General features: G+C 30.5%; 1 protein-coding gene and 2 long non-coding RNA genes across 4 annotated transcripts; 1 reads left to right on the forward strand and 2 right to left on the reverse strand.

Annotated features, from left to right (window-relative positions):
- Positions 1–844: 844 nt before the first annotated feature.
- LOC143205343 (uncharacterized) lies at positions 845–18,998 on the forward strand. 2 transcript variants are annotated; one of them, XM_076418590.1, is made up of 3 exons: positions 845–954; positions 18,026–18,277; positions 18,331–18,998. In XM_076418590.1, the coding sequence occupies exons 2-3, from the start codon at positions 18,036–18,038 to the stop codon at positions 18,641–18,643; spliced, it is 555 nt and encodes a 184-aa protein (XP_076274705.1). In that variant the 5' UTR covers positions 845–954; positions 18,026–18,035; the 3' UTR covers positions 18,644–18,998. The 2 variants fall into 2 exon arrangements, with proteins under 2 accessions (XP_076274705.1, XP_076274704.1); XM_076418589.1 differs by having other exon boundaries at positions 949–1,087.
- On the reverse strand, positions 5,962–7,744 carry LOC143204652 (uncharacterized). The gene is made up of 2 exons (XR_013007650.1): positions 7,182–7,744; positions 5,962–7,125 (listed from the first exon to the last, which is right to left on the reverse strand). It is a non-coding gene; the product is annotated as an uncharacterized LOC143204652 (long non-coding RNA).
- Positions 12,141–12,652, reverse strand: LOC143205351 (uncharacterized). Its single transcript, XR_013007796.1, has 2 exons — positions 12,511–12,652; positions 12,141–12,369 (listed from the first exon to the last, which is right to left on the reverse strand). It is a non-coding gene; the product is annotated as an uncharacterized LOC143205351 (long non-coding RNA).
- Positions 18,999–19,219: the final 221 nt, after the last annotated feature.

Here is a 19,219-nt window from a genome sequence, read left to right on the forward strand (position 1 = left end):
GTGATGTTGCCGAATGTCTCAAAAATTCTTCAAAACATTAGTGGTAATAATTAAAGCTAACTAAACGTTATAAACCAAAAGTCAGATCTGATGCTTTTATTGCAGGGTCTATACATTATTTTCTGTAAAGGGATTTTTAAATTGAAACATTTTTAAAAATAATTTATGTTGATTATAAGATATATTTTTTAATTCCTAATTTATGTATAAATCTCATATAAAATAGTTTAACAGTATTATATAACGAATTGTTATATCAATTAATTCTTAGGTTATGGTAAATTGCTTAGGATATACAAGAGGTCGTGAATAATTCACTAGCTTTAGGTCTGCTAGTCATTTCAACAGTATATGTCTGTATAATTAAATCCTTTTGTATAGTATTGTATAAAAATAATATCAATTATTAAAATAAAACATATAAAAGAAGTAGATATAGTATTTGTTATATTTGTGTTTGTTTTAAGTGCCATTATTGCTGTATTTTCTTTTTATTGTTATTTATTATTGTTTATTAATATTTTATCTAATATAGCGTTCAATTTTTTCAAGATTTTTCAGGAACACGATATTTTATTATGTATATGCATAATGAGGCAGTATACGATATATCGGAACCGGCTATTAACAATGGCGGAATCAAATTTCCTATTGAACATAAATCAAAATTACCATGTAGCACCGAAAGAATATTCCTGACGCGATCTGGGGGAAGCGAGGGGGTGCAGGGGGACCAGGGGTGCCGACTTCGAGATCTACGTTTTGGAAAATGATACTTACGTATAAACTATAATTTTATCCCCTCCTCCGGCATCCCTATGTAGGCGCCCGTTTAGGATAAAATCCTAGTTATCCTGCACATCGGCGTGTCCTCGTCCTGTCCTGCCATACGCCTGTTGATTCGCCGTTCGCCTGCTAGTTGCGTACAAGAAGAGCTCTTGCGGTTTTTGCGCGGTAAGTACTTTTTTCCTGGCTGTTCCGTGATTTGGTTATTGTTCGGTTGGTTAATTGTGCAATTGTTTTAACTTGAGGGTGATCGTAGCATCCTAGATTGTACTTTTCGGCCGCTTGATCGGGTGAAAATGGGGTGAGTCTTTCGAACGAAATTAGTTATTGTTTTTAACAAAGTTAGGGTGTGAATTGTTAAAAATTTTTTCGGTGTTTCCTGCAGGACGTCATCAAAGCCTTCTTGATCATTTTTCGATTTTTTATTCCAACTCTTTTAAAAATATATAAAATAGAGGGTTCTCCCTACTCCAAGGTAGTTTGTATGGGAACAATTTTATTATTTGTAACAGACCAAGAAGTGTTTTTATTTTCTACACAAATTGGTATAAATTTAAACATTTGCTAGATTTTTTATAGAATAGATTTTTTTTACTTAATATTTTAATATATATGTTCTAAATGCATTAGATTGGGTTATACTTTCACAATTGTTGCTGATATCATTGCTTAATTTTGTTAGTATTTCATTTACCTTTTGCTTCAACTAATTGAACTCTCCTTGTTATTATTTTTAATGTTTTAGCCTATATAACGTTCATGTTTTTTTGTTAGTAGCCATTTTCTGTACATGACCTTCAAACCAAGCTTAGTTGCTTCTTTGTTAAAACTATTAAATATTTCTTAATCTTATATTTTACTTATTTATTTGTTAGAATGAATCAATACTCAAGAGAATATTGAAACTTAGGTGAAAGTTGTATTATAAATATCAATATTTATTATTTTTTGTTTTACTTATATATGACGGATGTTTTTAGAAAATATTTTAATATCTGTTCTGTCTTCCCTAGATTGGGTTATTCTTTGGTACTTCTTGTTTAATCGAGATCATTCATAATTTGCTAAAGTTTCAATCAACTTTTGTTCCAAATTTGTCTTAAAATTCTCTTTATTAGTTTTATTTTTTATGTTTTATTTTATATACTATTTTAGTTTGCTTGTCAGTAAACACAAATTATCTGCAACATATTTTTTTAAACCTTATATTTTACTTATTTATTTCTGATATATAATTAATATAATTCATGAATATCAAAACTGGGGTGTAAGTTGTATTATGAATATCAGTATTTGTTAATTTTATTAGATATTTTTTCTCTCTCTGTCATGGTTTTATATTCAATTATTTTTAAAATTCTTAATGTATCTATAATATTATTTAAATATTCTATAACTTATAATAAATCAAGTAGATATATACTGGGAAAATTTATATAATTTAGTGGTGTTTTCATAAAAAATTAAAATAATTCTTTGCCGGCTTGGTGGCGCAGTGGTAAAGGCGATAGGGTCGATTCCTGCTGGGGCATGGTCATAAAATTGTTTAAAATTTGTGATTGTCTTAGGCAAAAGTGTAAAATCCGACAAGGAAAATTATCCCAGTCACGCCCGTAACCAGGCTGGGTAAGGCCGGATGTCTTCTGGGATGATATCTAAAGTTGGTCACTGGCCAGTCGGTAGGCTTAATGCTGAGAACCGTGGTTCGGTTAACGTTAAACTGTAGGTTTAGTCCAAATAAACTCATAGTTGTTAAAGGGAGATTTTGAAGTATATTAAAAAAAGTTCTTTCTACTAAATAGTTAATATGCAGAGAAATGTTTTTTTCCAAATTTTCGCAATTTTTATTTGGTGTAAATGTTGGCGTCCTCGTAAATAAATCCTGATTTTACTATACAGACAACGCTGCACTTTTTATATATAAAAATTAAAATTAATCTCCATAATAATTAAAAAAATTTAATGAATATTTTAAATTCATAATAAACAATATCTTCCTGTTACAAATAAAGTTAATTAATATCACAATAACGGCCTTATTTCGAATTTTGGCGAAGTTGAATCAGGTAATGTATACGGAATTATTCAGAAATAATATTCGATGTTATTTTTTTGGAGGACATCATGGAGGAGGCCAGGGAGCTTATCAATTCTCGATTATAATTACTTTATTTTGAATGTGGTCAGGGGTTTTCGGCAAGGTAAATCAGTTTTTACATCTTAATTTGTAGTTTTTACGGGATTAAAATTAGCTCGGGTCCTTAATTGGATAAACTAGACAAGTGGCGGAGGATTTCGACATTTTTTGCTCATGAAAAACTAATAAAACCCAAGGTCAATATTGATTCTTCCGTTTTGGTTCCTAGAAAACTACAACTAAATGCAAACCAAGCCGTGTTTGAAAATTATAATTGAGATCCATTGTTGAAATAGGGTTAGTTTGAAGTGGAGTCTCCTATTGTTAAATTTACTGACCTCTTTTGGTACACATTTGGCTAAAAGTATTGTGTAATCTATTTTCAAGTTTCTCATTTAATTTGATTTGATTAAGGAATATTGAAAATAGGAATACAAGGTACAATAAGGTAAATCAAGACTTTCATTGAAATGGTGTCAACAATTTCGCAAAATTATTGATATGGTGAAAGTTGCATTAAAACTAATTAAAATGAAATATAATAGAAAAGTAGAATTATTATTGATAATAATACTGTAACTGTTAAAAAACCTTTTACTAAAAATATATTATTAAAAAAATTAAAAAATAATTATCTGTGTGTTTTAACATAATTTGTCAGTATATGAAACGCACTTCTTAAGTCGTAGTTCAAATTGAATAATAAATATGGCTTGAATGATTAATTAGCACTAAAACCTATTAAGAATCGGTATTATTTAGCATTTTTATTTCCCGGAACAAATGTCATAGCCTGCTACTTTCAAATCACCGAATCCCAAGCGTATGCTCGTGAAAATACGACATAGAGATGCAGGCGTATTTTTTTCTCTCTACTTGTCATCGAATACGTAAAATACTGCCTTTAATTCTTGATATTTTTTTGGCCAAACCGATACGCAAAACTGAGATATAGGTAGAGTTTAATTTAAAACAAAATCTACTTTCTCGTCATACAGAAAAGCGATCGTTTTCTGTTGTTGTTTCGTCTCAATGCCAACTTCGATGTTTGGCCGTTCCGATTTTTTACATCGGCAAATATTAATCTTTCTTTTTCTGTAAATATACAATTAAGTCTATGCAAATACTAAAAATAAAAAAGTCGCACAAATCACGAAGGTCTGAAATTGGTTGGTAAGCCTGCTTAATGGTTTTAAAAATGTCAGGGTGACGTTGTTACAAGAATTAATAGGGAAATTGGTGTCAGGTTAGCAAGAAAGTCATTTTTTGTTTGTGTAGGTCCTTTTTTAACTTCTGGAACTTAAAAATAAACCGATAGTGTGAACTAATTTTAAGGACACACCGTAAACCGACTCTTCGTATCTATTTGAAGCAATACTCATCCGCTTTTATCAACAAAATATTTGCACTATTAAGATGTTTTGCTTTCTCAGGATCTCAATAGGTTTCTTAGAAGACTGGCATTGTAGAGAAGTTGCACTGACAGAATATTTGCGGCTGGTATATTGGTACTGCGTTTATTGATTGGTTCTTGACTCTCTATATGTTCCAGTTTCTATGACTATGTAGTTATCAACAATTTAAAAATTCCTATACTGTTGGCAGTTATCGATAAATTTTAACGAAAATAGCAATAATATAACAAGAACAATAAAATGGCGGAGGCACTTAATGGCGAAGGCGCCATATTTATCTATAAATGTCGTGGATTCTCTTTTATTTCTTTCGGTATATTTATCTTGAATCATTGCTTCGTTTTGGCTTTGTCCCACGCTGAATGAGCAGGGGCGATTCGCACGTACTATCAAAATAGTTCTGAAAAGTAATATATGAGAGAAATAGTCCCTAGGGATAATACAAACGAATTTCACTCAAAATATCGCCGCCATACTTTAGAGTAAGTTTTCTCGAGCTTATATTTTACCCTTCTCTGTATACGATATTATTTCTTCACGTATTCGTGCACTAGTTTATCGCCAGTGATTTTTAACTAAATATGTGTAATAAAAACTGCCGAGGAAAGGGCGAGAAACACGTTATAACGACAAGCTTTTTCTGCCATACTATTAATATTAAAGTAAGAAAATTTCTTTTAAAGCTTCCACACCTTAAATATTTACAACGCTCAAAATATTTACAAAAACATTATGTTTTATCGGGCAGAACACACAGCAATTTTCGCTGTCTCTAGAGACCTAGTCCCTTTTAGCTTTACAAGTGTAAAGTTTTCCCATGTTGAGTTTCGCATGAAAAAAATTCTTTCACGTTATCTTCTATGCGTCTAATATTATCGAACTGTCAATTTATTGTGTTCGAAATTAAATTCAAAGTTTAACAATAAACACCGACCAGTCTCTTGCATTATTAAAAACGTTTATTTCGTATTCTTTGTTTTTCTAAAGTTGATTTAAAACATTTTCAACTCTATTTTTTTAAAATACACCCTCTAGACACCTACAAACGTCATTAGTCAAGAACATATAGGTTAAGTTTTCGTTCTCTATATGTCAAATATAATATTCAATTCCTTAAAACTCTTAAAACGTTCAAGATATAATAAAATATGAATTTTATATAAGGCAATGTTAATAAATTTGAATTAGAACATAGCTGTGAATCAGTTGTTAATTAGTTAATGTAGTAACGATTCGTAACGAACTTTAAAGTTGACCTTTGCTTAAGTTAATGGAATAAATTTCTTAATTAACAATATTTTTGTTTTATATTAATATAGTTTCTGTTTTATTTTAACTGTTTCATTAAAATCACCTTATATATTCTAAATATATACGTCACTATCACTAAATAATTTAGGTTAGGTTGTGAACAGGGGTGTGCAACTGCAATGGTAAGTAGTGGGGCAAAGTTTCGCTTAGTCCAATCATTGGCGGCGCTGACAACGCGAATTTGATTGGTTAGTTTAAAATAGTTATGTAGAAACCTGTAAGGAAAACACTTTGCTTTGATTGGTCTGCCATTTCCCCTGATTATTTTGTGACGTCACATTTATTGGCCAATAGTATTTAAATAAAAATCAAATTTAAATTTTAAAATTAATTTATTAAAATAAAATCCTACACAAATATACATAAGTGTAAATAATATAAATATATATAAATAAAAAGCAAAAAAAAACAATTATGAGCTCTATTCTAGGCAATATTAAAATATCTATAATTCTTCTATAAGGCCTTCCCATATATGTTTAGTGCCATCAATTTTATGGGATCTATTAGAGTTCTAACTTATCTTGATATATTGAAGGTAAACTTTAAATCCTTTCCTGTTGATATTACATTAACTTCATTAAACCAAAAATACAATCAAACCTCAGAATAACTTAAAATTTTGTCTTGAAAATCATTATGGATTGGACAATCGAAACACTAAAAATTTATGTGTTTTTTAAAAATATTTAGATTTTGGAGTATTTAATCTGTGGAACTACTTAATATATAATATAGACAAATATTGCATGTTGTCTCTTTTTCAGAAGTTTTGTTAAATAGCCTGAAATAAGACTAAAATACAATATTAGACTTTTGTTTTCTTCACAGCAAAATTCTCTGGAACTGAAAATATAGACTCAACTGGTGATTTAACAATCTCAAGTGGTACTAGATCTCCCGTTAAAAAAGAATATAAGTTATCTAACATGTTCATCTTCTTCACAATTTTCTCCGGGAGAATGATGTGAAAAAATTGAAATGATGAGCCCTTTTAAAAATTTCTGGAGCATACTAGGGGAAGGATGCTGTTTCTACCTCTATGACCTCTAATAGATCCAACAAAAATCTTTAAGCAATCTTGGTTAAGATTTGTTAAACAAATGTAGTTATTTGTAAATTTAGACAAAATAGATTTCTTTAAGGTAATAAATCCTCTAAAAGTAGCAATTAAATTTTTAATTGATGGCACCATAACAAATATTTTCTTAACAAGGCAATCAAATTTAAATATATAATTCCTCTACTATAAAATGATTGAACACTGATTGTTCTAAAAAGTTAAAGTATTGCAAATATTTTAGGGATATTTTACAATTAAAAGTAGTATTTATTACTACTAATTATCCAGTTATATTAATTATTACCTTCTTGTAAGACTTCTTTATATAGAGACATCACACTGACAACATACGCACAACTTGGTAGATTAATTGAATTTTATTACTACTAACATCTTCATAAGTTTTTGAATTTCTGTAAACAAACAATATACAAACAGACATGTAGTAGATAGATAATTTTATATGTACCTGATAAAACCAATGATGGATATGCATTTACCCAAATACCTGTTCGTGAAGGAAGGATAATTCTAAACTTTTCACTAATATGTCCATAACAAACACCATGACGTTGATATATTTGCATTGTGGTTTATCCAGGTAACTTACTACTATTTACTTGATGAACCCATTTTTGGAAAGGAGCGAGATCATTCTTTGGGAAACGATGTATAATTTCCGTAGTAGAATTTTACCCCGGTACACTACATCTTTTACTACATTGACGTATTGTCATCAATTTTTATATTATTACCCCATAATAATTAATGTAAAACAGAAAATATGCACAAGGTAAAACGAAAATTTCGTGATCTAAACAAAAACCATAACCTACAAACAACAAACATAAAAATGGACGCCCATAGAAAATGCTGATTTCACACAATTTGATCGACCAATCACATTTCATGTTAGTGGCGGCACCTGGAATTTAAACTGCCAATCACAATTTGTGATCGCAGCGCTACAGTTGATTGAACTAAACAAAACATTTCCCCAAGGTCGCCTATACCGTGAAATTTCTATTTTTTCTATGGTTGTGAATCTTAGTTATATAAGCACCTACAAGTCTTTCGAGTCAATTCTTTAATAAGTCAGTAATCTGCGGCTTACATTTTATAAATAAAAAAAAAGCCGAAAAGAGTTAAAATTGTTTTATGTTTTTTATTTTTTGTTTCAGAAGTTTTCTAATTATTTTTGTTCTTGTGTTATTTAGAGATTTAATGGCATTTTTAATATTATTAGACCACAAAGAAAGTTTCCTGTCCTATTGTCGCATTATACCTTCTGTACTAAATATCCTTTGATCTACTTGTAACTATAAAGAAAGTTATTTTCCTCATTTTCGATGTTTTGTGGTAATACTGTGGCATATATTTATAACAGGTGTTCAAATAATTCAGACATACTTCCGGAGCATCAGAATTTCACTAAACACATTACCGAAAAATTATGTTTTTTAATTGAGTGGTCTTTTTTCAGTATATGATTTTAAAATTAATATGATACCCAATACCGTTACGTATTAGCAAGCTTTCTCATATAACCATTATACGGTATCATGATTAATATTCCAACGAAACAAAACGTTATAAGTGATAATTTGTTATTGTAGAGGTAAATTTGAATTTAACGGAGTATTTACGGGCATATTACAAAAAATATCGTGGTGTTTTTATTGTAAAATTAATGCAATATAAAAAACATATATTCTTTTAAAATTACCAATATATAAATATAAATTGTATTTGCTGTTTAAACTGTTAAATACTGCAGGAATTATAGGAATGTATTCGAAACATTTTAAATATATTACGTCACGCTTGACAGTGACACTAATTTAATACAAAAATTAACACGAATATAAAAAAGAAACCTGAAATGATAACAATATACTTATAATATTATATTATACTATCAATATTTGCTCATTAAAATGTGAAATACTTAAAACTTATAGAAATATATTCGATATTTTTGTATAATAGTACGTCACGTTTGACAGTAACATAAGATTTGACGTTTAAGAATTCTTCTTTATATTCATATTTATCAGCTGTGCTTTGTTGATAAAATCTACTTATGTCATGATTTTACATCTTTTTCCTTTTCCAAGAAAATGAGAGCGAAATAAGTATTAATGGTTTCAAAATGGGTCTCAGGATATCTGGATACTTAGAAAGTAAGAAATTACAACAGGACTTTCCTGTTGCCCGAATGTAATGTCTTCCTAAATGTACTTTCATTAGATTCGGGCTTTTAAAAGAAATAATTTTTATGCACCTGTCGCAATGACATTTTTGTTTTGTTTCAACATATATATGTGCGTTATTTTTAGGTGAGGTAAAAATATATTAAGGTTCATAAATAGTAAATATCTATTTATTTAAGTACATATTTAAGACATCATTGTAAAAAAAACTCTTTACACATTATATTTCTTACATTATTGACATTAAAAGAAATGTTATTGATTAGAAATATATTTCGAAAAGACGACCTACATACAAAACGTAAAATATTTATGGAGGTTGGCCAATTTAGAAAAATATCCGATATTTTTAGGGTTTTGTATAATTCATAATATCGGATCTGTACCGTCTATATAAAAACAATCAATGTTTTCTATTGAAAGCGCAAAATAAACTGATATAATTGGAGATTAGGCGGTAAACGTACTCGATTTACTATTTTTGAGGTTAACTTCACTTTTTTTTAAACAAATATGACATTTTAACTTTATCTTTTAATCTTTTAATCTTTTAAGATTAAAGTTTGACTGAAAATTTTAAGTTGAAAGTTTGAATAAACTGACAACTTAGAGTAAAATAATAACGATATATAGTTAGGTTAAGTTGGTTGTGACATTTGACAGAGAAATTTGAGAATAATTTGATTCGATTTAAATGCTTTAATTAACTTAAATACTTTGTCTCTAATTATAATTAATTTATACAACTATAAATTGTGGACAACATTTATTTTAAAACTATTAATTTAAATTTAAAAAATAACTATTTATATTTAGGTTCTCTTGAATATCATATGTGACAGTGACGTTTTCCAACTTTGTTGTATATATTTTTTTCTATTTTTATTCCCGCGTCCTCTTCTTATATCTTCTATATTATTTTTGGTTTTAATTATAATTACAATTTCATTTAAAGTAGTTATATAACTAGTTAGATATAAGTAATTGTTAAATATGAAGTAAAGTTGTTAAGTGGTAATGTAATAACGATTTACTTTTAGGTTATGTTGTTTGTGACATGTGACAGTGACATTTGGGAATAATTACTTGTTTTATTTAAATACTTTTATTAATATGTAATTACTTTATCTCTAATTATACTAAAATTTAATCAAATTTAAATCATGGACGACATTTATTTTAAAAATATTAATTTAAAGATAAAAAAGAACTGTTTATATTTAAGTTCTGTTGAATATCATATGTGACATTAAGATTTACTAACATTTTTGTATATTGTTTTATATTTTTGTTGCTGCTTCCTCTTCTTAATTTTTTTCTGATATTTTAAATAAATTTAATTGTAATTATAATTCCATTTAATGTAGTTACATAGCAAATTATATATAAGTTATTGTTAAATATGAACTAAAGTTTTTAAATGGTAAGTTAAAATATAATAATAACGATTTATTTTTATTTTAAGTTGGCTTTGTCTTGTGACAGTGAGATTTAAGAATATCCTTTTGTTTTATTTTATATTGTTATATAATTTTAACAATTATTTGTATTGATATTAACAAAAAACCACCCAGATACACATAGACATTCTTTGTTTGTCTTAAATATTGTATCAATAATCCTCCCTAAGTATATAAGGACGAATGACTAAAACCCGCAAATCCGCCAACACCAAATAATAATTTTTCAAAGGCAATCCGCTGTCAACCGAGTTGATTTGAAGCGAGTCCGCGTATCGTGATGCATTCGAAGATAAGTCGAGACGGAAAAAATACCCGTACTGTCAGATCTCTGTAAGATCAGCCCGGATCGCGGACCTTCCTTTAAGAGATACGCCGTAATAAAGAAAAATGCAAGTACGTTAATAAAAGACCGAATTTTATTTCGTTTCATAAAGAATAAAGGACGGCACATGCACGAGAATCGGTCTAAGGATTTTGCTTCAACCTTATTCCGGTGAAATCGGTACCTATATCCAATTCAAATATGCCGTCGTACATTAAATGAAATTTAACAATATCTTTCCGTAAACAACGTTCACGTTTTGTTTCGCAAAAATCGTAAAAATTTGTTAGTAATAATAATAAAATTATATGAGCTTTTTATAACCGTTCTATTGCAATAAAATGTTATTTATGACTTATCTACCGTAAAAATACTTGGATTTCCTCTCTGTTCACTTTATTTTATGGAATTATTTCAATTTCGCCGTATTATTTCACATATAGTGGCGCATCCACCTTTTCCTCATAATATTTCTTTAACAAATTAAGTGATACGTGATATTAACGGTCTAGGACTAGGATCAATCGGTTTAGCTCTGGATCAAGCATATCGGGATTGTTATCTCGAGGGAATTCCGTTTATATATTCTGTTTGTCGCCACTTAATCTGGATTCCAGCTAATTGCCTTAAGTTACCTTAATTTACATGAATTATGAGTACTCTCTTCTCGGAGATACGCGTTTGTACCTCTACAGGTGGTGTAATTTCATCCCCGTTACGTCGTTTATAAATGGGATTCCCCCACATGTCCGAGGACGCTTTGCTATCGCGTAATCGACTTCAGACCGGTTACTTATGCGTAATAAATCAGTTTCGCGTTAGAACTCACTTTTAATTAGATGAAATCGTATGATTTTGATACATTATTAGTATGCGGCGTATGACATAACCTCAAAACTGTCAAAATCTTTAATTTGACCCGTGTCTAGTAGGCTTTTTGATCGTTGTTTTTCAAAAACATTTTCTCGTGTCACTAAAACAAATAAAAAAGTCCCCAGTATGTTTGCGCGTTAAAATAGAAACTGTTTTTTTTTGTAAATATTTGCGACGACAGATAACGTATTGATTGTCTTGTATTGATAGTGTCTTGTCAAATGAACCTGTCATCTTTTAGTTTTTCTAAACAAGTGTCTAAATGAAATAAAAATTATTCAAAATATTAGGTATTAGGTATTAAAAATATGAATTGGTTTTTTAATAGTAAGTAAAGGACAAGTAAGATCGATCTTATTTATATAGTGTTACATAACCCCAAATAATTTTGTCTGAAACCTAACTTGTCTTGTGGTACTTCCTAGAACAAAAAAGTCTCGATTTATTTATCTATTAAAATAAATACTGATGTTTTTTTTGTAAACATTTCTGATGGGAAGCTAAGATGGAATATCGTCAGATGCTTTTTTTGGGTTTACAATAATTTAACGTTTACATAAACGATATATATTTATTAATTTAAATTAATAACATTACATAGTTTGGTATCGATTTTTTATAAAAATAATAAAGTGTAAAAGTAGATGTATTTATTAATGATATAATATTATTATTGAAAAATTTATACTTAACAACTATTTGTCTTCACCATCTACAAGCTTCCGAAAGAACTTGCATGTGTTTGTTTTACATGTTAAACTGTTCCCACATTTTTGCGATTGCTTCCTAAAATATTATGAAAAAGATTATTGATGTTATGAATATATAAGTCAATGATCAGTAAAAAAGCAACTTCTGCATTTATTTCTGATAACATAAATGATTGAAACTATGCAAGAAAATGTAATTATTAGTTTATAATCTTACCTTTCCAGTTAGATTGTCGTTAGTAGTAGGTCGCATATTATCGAATATATATAGAACAATCGCTGCTAAACAAAATTTGAAAATAATCGGGATCTTTCTCTGACGGTACTGAATACTAGGTTCAAGATCAGAGTCATTTATAAAATGCAACGACATGATGAACGTGTAATAAATTCGGTCAGAACGTATGAGACCGTTAATATAAGCGGGACCGATCGCTCCAGCAGAATGTGACGAAAACTAAATTGTCGCGTTGGCCTGTTGCAATACAAACAAAGATTTTGAAAAGTTTGTTCTAATTTGTTTACTGTTTCTAATTTTCTATCCTAAGGGATTGATAAAACTTGCAACCAGGAAATATCACAATACTATTGAGAAAATATGTCACCAAAATAGATAAAAATGGATAATTTAAAAAGATTTAAATGAAGGTTAACATTCACTTTTTTAAAATGTAATAGTCCTACTATAGAAGTCCGAAATATATAGTTACAAATTACAGTAAAATGTGAATGAATAAGAATAGGGAGCACTCTTAGTCGAATATGTCCTTGATTTATTACAAAAGATCAAAAGAAGAGAAAAAATTGGTACAGAAACGTCAAGAATATAGAGACTCTTAATCTAATATGCCATTGATCTATTATCATAAAATTTGTGATAAAATTGTAATGGTGACAGTCATTACTAAAGAAAAGTTAATAATTTAAATTCTAGAATTCTTATTAGACAACTTTATTTTTATTTTGACTTATAAATTGCTATTGACGTTTAGAGACATCTATTATTTGTACATAAACTTAATATGGATTGATACAGTTATCTATTTTTTCGTTAGTTAATTGTCATATTATGGCAATATTAGAAATTGTTAAGTGTTGATTTAGAGTAAAATAATAACGATATATTTTTAGGTTAAGTTGGTTGTGACATATGACAGTGACATTTTAGAATATATATTCCATTTAAATACTATTTATTGATTTTTAATTACTTTATCTCTAATTATAATGAAATTTAATTAATGATAAATTATGGACGATATTTACTCATAAATTATTAATACAAAGATAAACGATAACTATTTATATTTAGATTTTGTTTAGTATCATATGTGACTGTGACGATTACCAACATTTTTGTATAATGTTTTATTTTCTTACTCCTGATTCCTCTTCTTAAATCTTCTGTTTGATTTTAAATAAATTTAGTTGTAATTATAATTCCATTTAAAGTAGCTACATAGCTAATTAAGTATAAAGTTATTGTTAAATATGAACTAAAGTTTTTAACCGGTTAGTTAAAACGGAATATCAACACTAAATTATCATGAGTTAAAACAGTTTTCTACTTTCTCACTAATTAATTGTTACATTTTGCCAATATGGGGATTGAAGATATCAAGAAGCGAGATCACTTAACTTAACATAATTTGTAATTAATTTACTACAATAAAACTTGTGACTTGTGACTTGAGACAGTATAAATTATTATCGACGTTTACGAATATCTGTCGGTTATACACCAAATTAACTGGGTTAAAACAGTTATCTAGTTTTTTCACTAACGAATTGTCATATCTTATGAAAGTAAGAATCGCGAGCTCTTAACCAAATACGTCATCGAATTACTACGATGAAAGTTTTAGTTTATTCAAGAATTATGTTTAGGAATATTAAAGTTACGGCAACAGGCGTGAAGATTAATGAAGTCGAGTCGAAAATCATTTCGGTTTTGCGAGATACTTTAAAATTCTTTGAACCAATTTCCGGTTGTCTTGGAAAGTTTTATGTGCTTTCGGACCGACTGGATACTAATTGTGTATTCTTCGACCAATCGCTGGAGATTGTTACGTTCCTATTCAAACAACCCGTTGCACGATTTACCTTGTTGAAATTCGGGATTAAGTATAAAAGTTTGTTTTCGGATCATCGCCCAAAAAAACGACCCGGGGGACCTTCTCCTCGATGATGTCAAAGTTAATCCAGCCGCATAATCGATCACCAACAATGCCGAACGACGATACTGACTCTTATGACCGAAGAAATTATAATAATATTTAAACCGAAACGCCTTCGCCATTTTATCGTAAATTAAACTTTCGTACTATCATTGTGTTTTCCCTTGCCCTAATACAGCTCCAGTTTCTGCTCAGTTTTCTTGCTTCGGCTTGATTATTTCCTCTTTTTTGCAACATCTCCATGATATATTCATCCAAGATTAGTTTAAATTGTTCTTTAGACTTTCTTCTGTCCAACTTCTCTAGCTGGCTTGTGTCTCCTATATGCTGTGAGTGTCACCAAAAACTGATTACTGATTCTAATTTATCACTATTAAGGCGGTTCAATGTCTATACCCAGATTTGTAAATACATTTAATTGATCCATTTTTGTATTCCCACTTTGGATATTATTTAATTTATTTTATTCACTATCATTCCGTACTCCCTCTTGGTGTCATATTCCATCTATTTAAGATAATTTATAATAATATTTAAACATTATCGCCTTCGCCATTTTATCTTATCATTTTGAATATAATATCTGCAAACTTACCCCAACTTACAATAACAAAACATGATGTAACGATCATAAATTTCGTTCAAAAGGATTCTGCATTTCTTTACTCTCTGTGCATCCTTGTACACAATCTAGATCGATAATTTACTTATTATCTATTGTCAAACATGGAGAACGGCCAATAATTAAATTTAAACAGAATCGCATTCGCCATTTTATCGTAATAAAAATCAAACCCCCAGCTCATAAAAAGTTTGCGCCTTATATTATCCCGGACGTTTTTAATGATGAATCGTAGACGGCTAATCTCCAGTGCAGTTACATTATCATAAATCTAACCAAGAACGATAATGTATTCTGGGGGAGGGAGCTTTTAAAACCGTAAATATTTTAGTTGTCGTTGACCGGATAATTTTTACGAAAAGCAATTTTGAATTATTACCGTAAGTTTGCCACATTTTGAGTTTATATCGTGCCGATATCGCCCGCATAAATTGTTGTGCGGATTATCTAACTACGGACGAGTAGATCGCAGTAAATAACGACGCATCTTTTAGTTTTTGTTTAATTATTGAAATATGAGGAGCAGGAATTAATTATTGTCACCCATATTGCCATCTATTGGTCGTAAGCTATAAATATATAAATGAATTGCTGTATATATAATTGATTTGGCTAATTTTGGTTCTGAAATATTTCCGGAAGCCCAGGGACGGTTTATATGGTGAAACTCGTCTTGCTATATTACAATTTTGTTCAAGAGTCGGTGGAAATGATATCTGAATGAATGCAAACTAATGTAAATTTAAAGCATTACAATACAATGGTGAATATGCTGAATTATGTCGTGAGGTGGAAAAACAAAATTGGATGGGAAACGATTTCTGACCACTTCTTGGCCAACATTCAAATATATTGGTTGTCTTCAGTGACGTTTTTTGACTCAACATATATTGTACAGGACAATTTAATGCTCACATTCAAGGGCTTCTGTTTTAAATGTTTTAAAGAATTTTGCAGACATCTGGCAACATGGTGACTAAATACAAACCCTAATCTATTAATAGACAAGCATGGCGAGTACAGGATTAGTACATCAGTATGTATTTCCCAAAATAAAATAAATCTAAACTTGTGTAAAACGTTGCTGTAATTTAATAACCTTATTATACACTTGGCAGCGTTGGATTACTAATTATTTTGAATCTTGATCGAATTTTATCTCGATCGCTATTTGGATTAGAATTTTGTTGTATGTCAAAGCCAAACTGAACTAAAACTTATAGTTGATGCGGCAACATTGCGATGTTTTGACGTCACACATTTCGATGACGCATATACAAATAAAGTTTGGACAGACTATATATAAAAAACGCAGATTAGAAAAGTTCGTAACACTACCCGATAGATGGCACTGTTATTTTTATTAGAACGGATAGAACTTAACGGAAACGACTGTTGGGGTTTAATCCAACACGAAAATCAAGCAGGCCCGTAATAGAGTTAAATATTCCGCCCTTCAAGGGGCCGATAAGTACGCGCCGATACACGAAATCGAATCCGTAAAAACACATTGGGATATACTACACCCGTTCTTTCTCTCCGGGAACGATTTAATTTGCTTGAAACGTGGAAAAAACTTTCGGCTGAATCGGAGATCTTTTGTTCGTTCGTCCTCGCAAACAGAACTAGGAGGCGGGGGAAGGTTTAAACATATTCCTGCGTTCCTCGAACGGTTTCACGGATTAAATAGCCGGCGCCGATTTCATAACGACTTTTCACGGGCCGACATTTAGTCCGACACCCGAGACGAAGCAAAAAAGTTTCCCTTACGACGGTTTGATTTTTCGCAATTAATTTAGTTATCGTATTCTATTTCCTTTTAATAAAATTTTGTTATCAAATTTTATGATTATAACGATAAGTAATGGGACTGTAATTAATTATTTGCGACGTTGCCAGTTCTTGTCATTCATACGTATATTTGAAGAATATAATATAAAAACACCTGACACAATTTTTATTTTCCATAATATAACAAATATAACATGAACAACTTTTTTGTGAACATATTTAATATTAATGTTAAAAGGAATTAAACAGAAACTCAATCAATATGTAATTATTTATCGATATATGAACGTCACAGTAACGAACCAAACTTATAGTTCTTGTAAATTATTCCTATATTTGAAGGGTATAATATGGTGTCCCCCTTAGTCTCCCTATTTATCTTTAAAATTACACAATAATATATCTATACAATAATAGACACCCCGAACAAAATTCAATCTTATTCCTCTATCTAAAATTTTCATTTCTATTTTTGTTTACCTTTACCTTTAGCTACATTCATCGATGCTCCAACACTTGTAGCGTCATTTTTATGTCTTGTATCTTTGAAATTCGATCGATTTGCTTGCTGAATATATTTACTAGTTAATAAGTCCAATCTTTCCAAATTGCCACACAGCTCAAACTATATCTACTTTCATCAAATATATCACCTATTGGAATTTGAGCTGCTAGTCTGGCTGTAGTCAAAATAAATACTTTTGATGATCTCAAAATAGTCATTTTTATCTGAACTTTTACCATAGCAGAGTCATTTATGCAGAAAATAATTTCCTTATATGCCTCTTCACGTCAGATCTACTTCTTGACAATAATTTATGAATATTGTGAAAAACTGATTAAATTAATTTTTAATTTTTTTATATGGCAACCTAACATCAATTATAATTGTTTTCGTGCAGAATTTCATCTATTTATATCATATATTCAGTATTTATTTCACATAACCTCAATTGATTTAGTTATCATATTCAATTTCTTCTTTCTTTCTATTTTCATTCCCATTTAGATAATAATTTATTAAATTGTGTTATGATTTCAGATAGTTGTATAGGATTATTTGGTTTTAGAGCAATATTTTATTTATTGATACTTTAATATATAACAAATAATCCATGCTGGAATATTGTTTCTATTTCCAGCTCATTCTCCATGGGGACCTCAATCATATTCCTGGCCTTCTTCATCTTCCAATCAGTCCTCTCCTACACAGACGATGCCTACGAGCATTTCGAAGCCTACGCCGCCCCAGAGGATGCCGAAGTCGAGTCATACAACGAGAGGAAACCCCGCAGCGACAAATTCTTAAGATTCGGCAAAAGACTCTGGGACTACGAGACCAACAACGACCTCTACGAAGACAGCAACATCCCCAGGCCTCCTCGAACAGGAAGGTAGTATTCCGTCGCCAGTTTTAACGCTATATATTGATGATACGGAGATTTAGTTTCAGCAAGAACACCCAACAGCGCGCCGCCAGAGACTCCAGCTATATCCGGTTCGGAAGGAGTATCAACAGCACCAAGAGTCGCGGTAAAAGGGCCGCGCCCAGCGCCTCGTCGAGCGAGAACTCCAAACGTCACGAGAACTTCCTGCGCTTCGGCAGGAACTCCAACTTCATGAGATTCGGACGGGCCGGCGCTCGGTCCGCCAAGGAAGAGATGCTGAAGAGGCTTCTGGACTCTAGCAACGAACCTCTCGTCGCCTACCTGCGGAATCTGATGCTGCAGTCCGAGGACGGTGAACTTAGTGAGATGTAAGCTCGTCTGGTTTAAGCTAAACATGTATATTTAACGAATATAACAGTATTATTATTATTACTACTATCGATGTCTTTTTCCTGTGTCTATCTATACGCTGTGGCTGGATATGTAACATTCGACGTGTAGCTAGACACGTAACCCCTCGACACGAGCCGACTCTATATCTTATAGTACTATTGTGATCAACATGTCAACTTCTATGTTGTTGATAAATGTGTAAATGTTACAATCATCCGATAGGAATCTGACCGAATCTCCTTCCGGGATTTCTCTTCACTCGATGTGTATTATAATAATTTTAAGTATACCTAAAACTAGTTTGTATTTATTTTAAAAAAGGCAATGAATAAAGATGAAGAAGTTCTTTTACTGGTTTATTTCTTTTATCCCAGCCATTTGACCAGATCCTTGTCGTATCTTCTAGCCCAGGGGCAATGAGTTTTAGGTAAAAGTTTCATTTTAACAACGATGGCTTATCTGGACTGGACCTACAGTTTAGAGTGGGCTTCGAACCACGGTCCTCGGCATTAATCCTACCGACTGACGAGTGACCAACTTAGAAATCATCCGGTC

The sequence above is a fragment of the Rhynchophorus ferrugineus genome, unplaced genomic scaffold, assembly GCF_030347505.1.
Source record: "Rhynchophorus ferrugineus isolate W39M unplaced genomic scaffold, kcgeb_rfMv2 rfM11, whole genome shotgun sequence".
Taxonomy (NCBI): Eukaryota; Metazoa; Arthropoda; class Insecta; order Coleoptera; family Curculionidae; genus Rhynchophorus; species Rhynchophorus ferrugineus.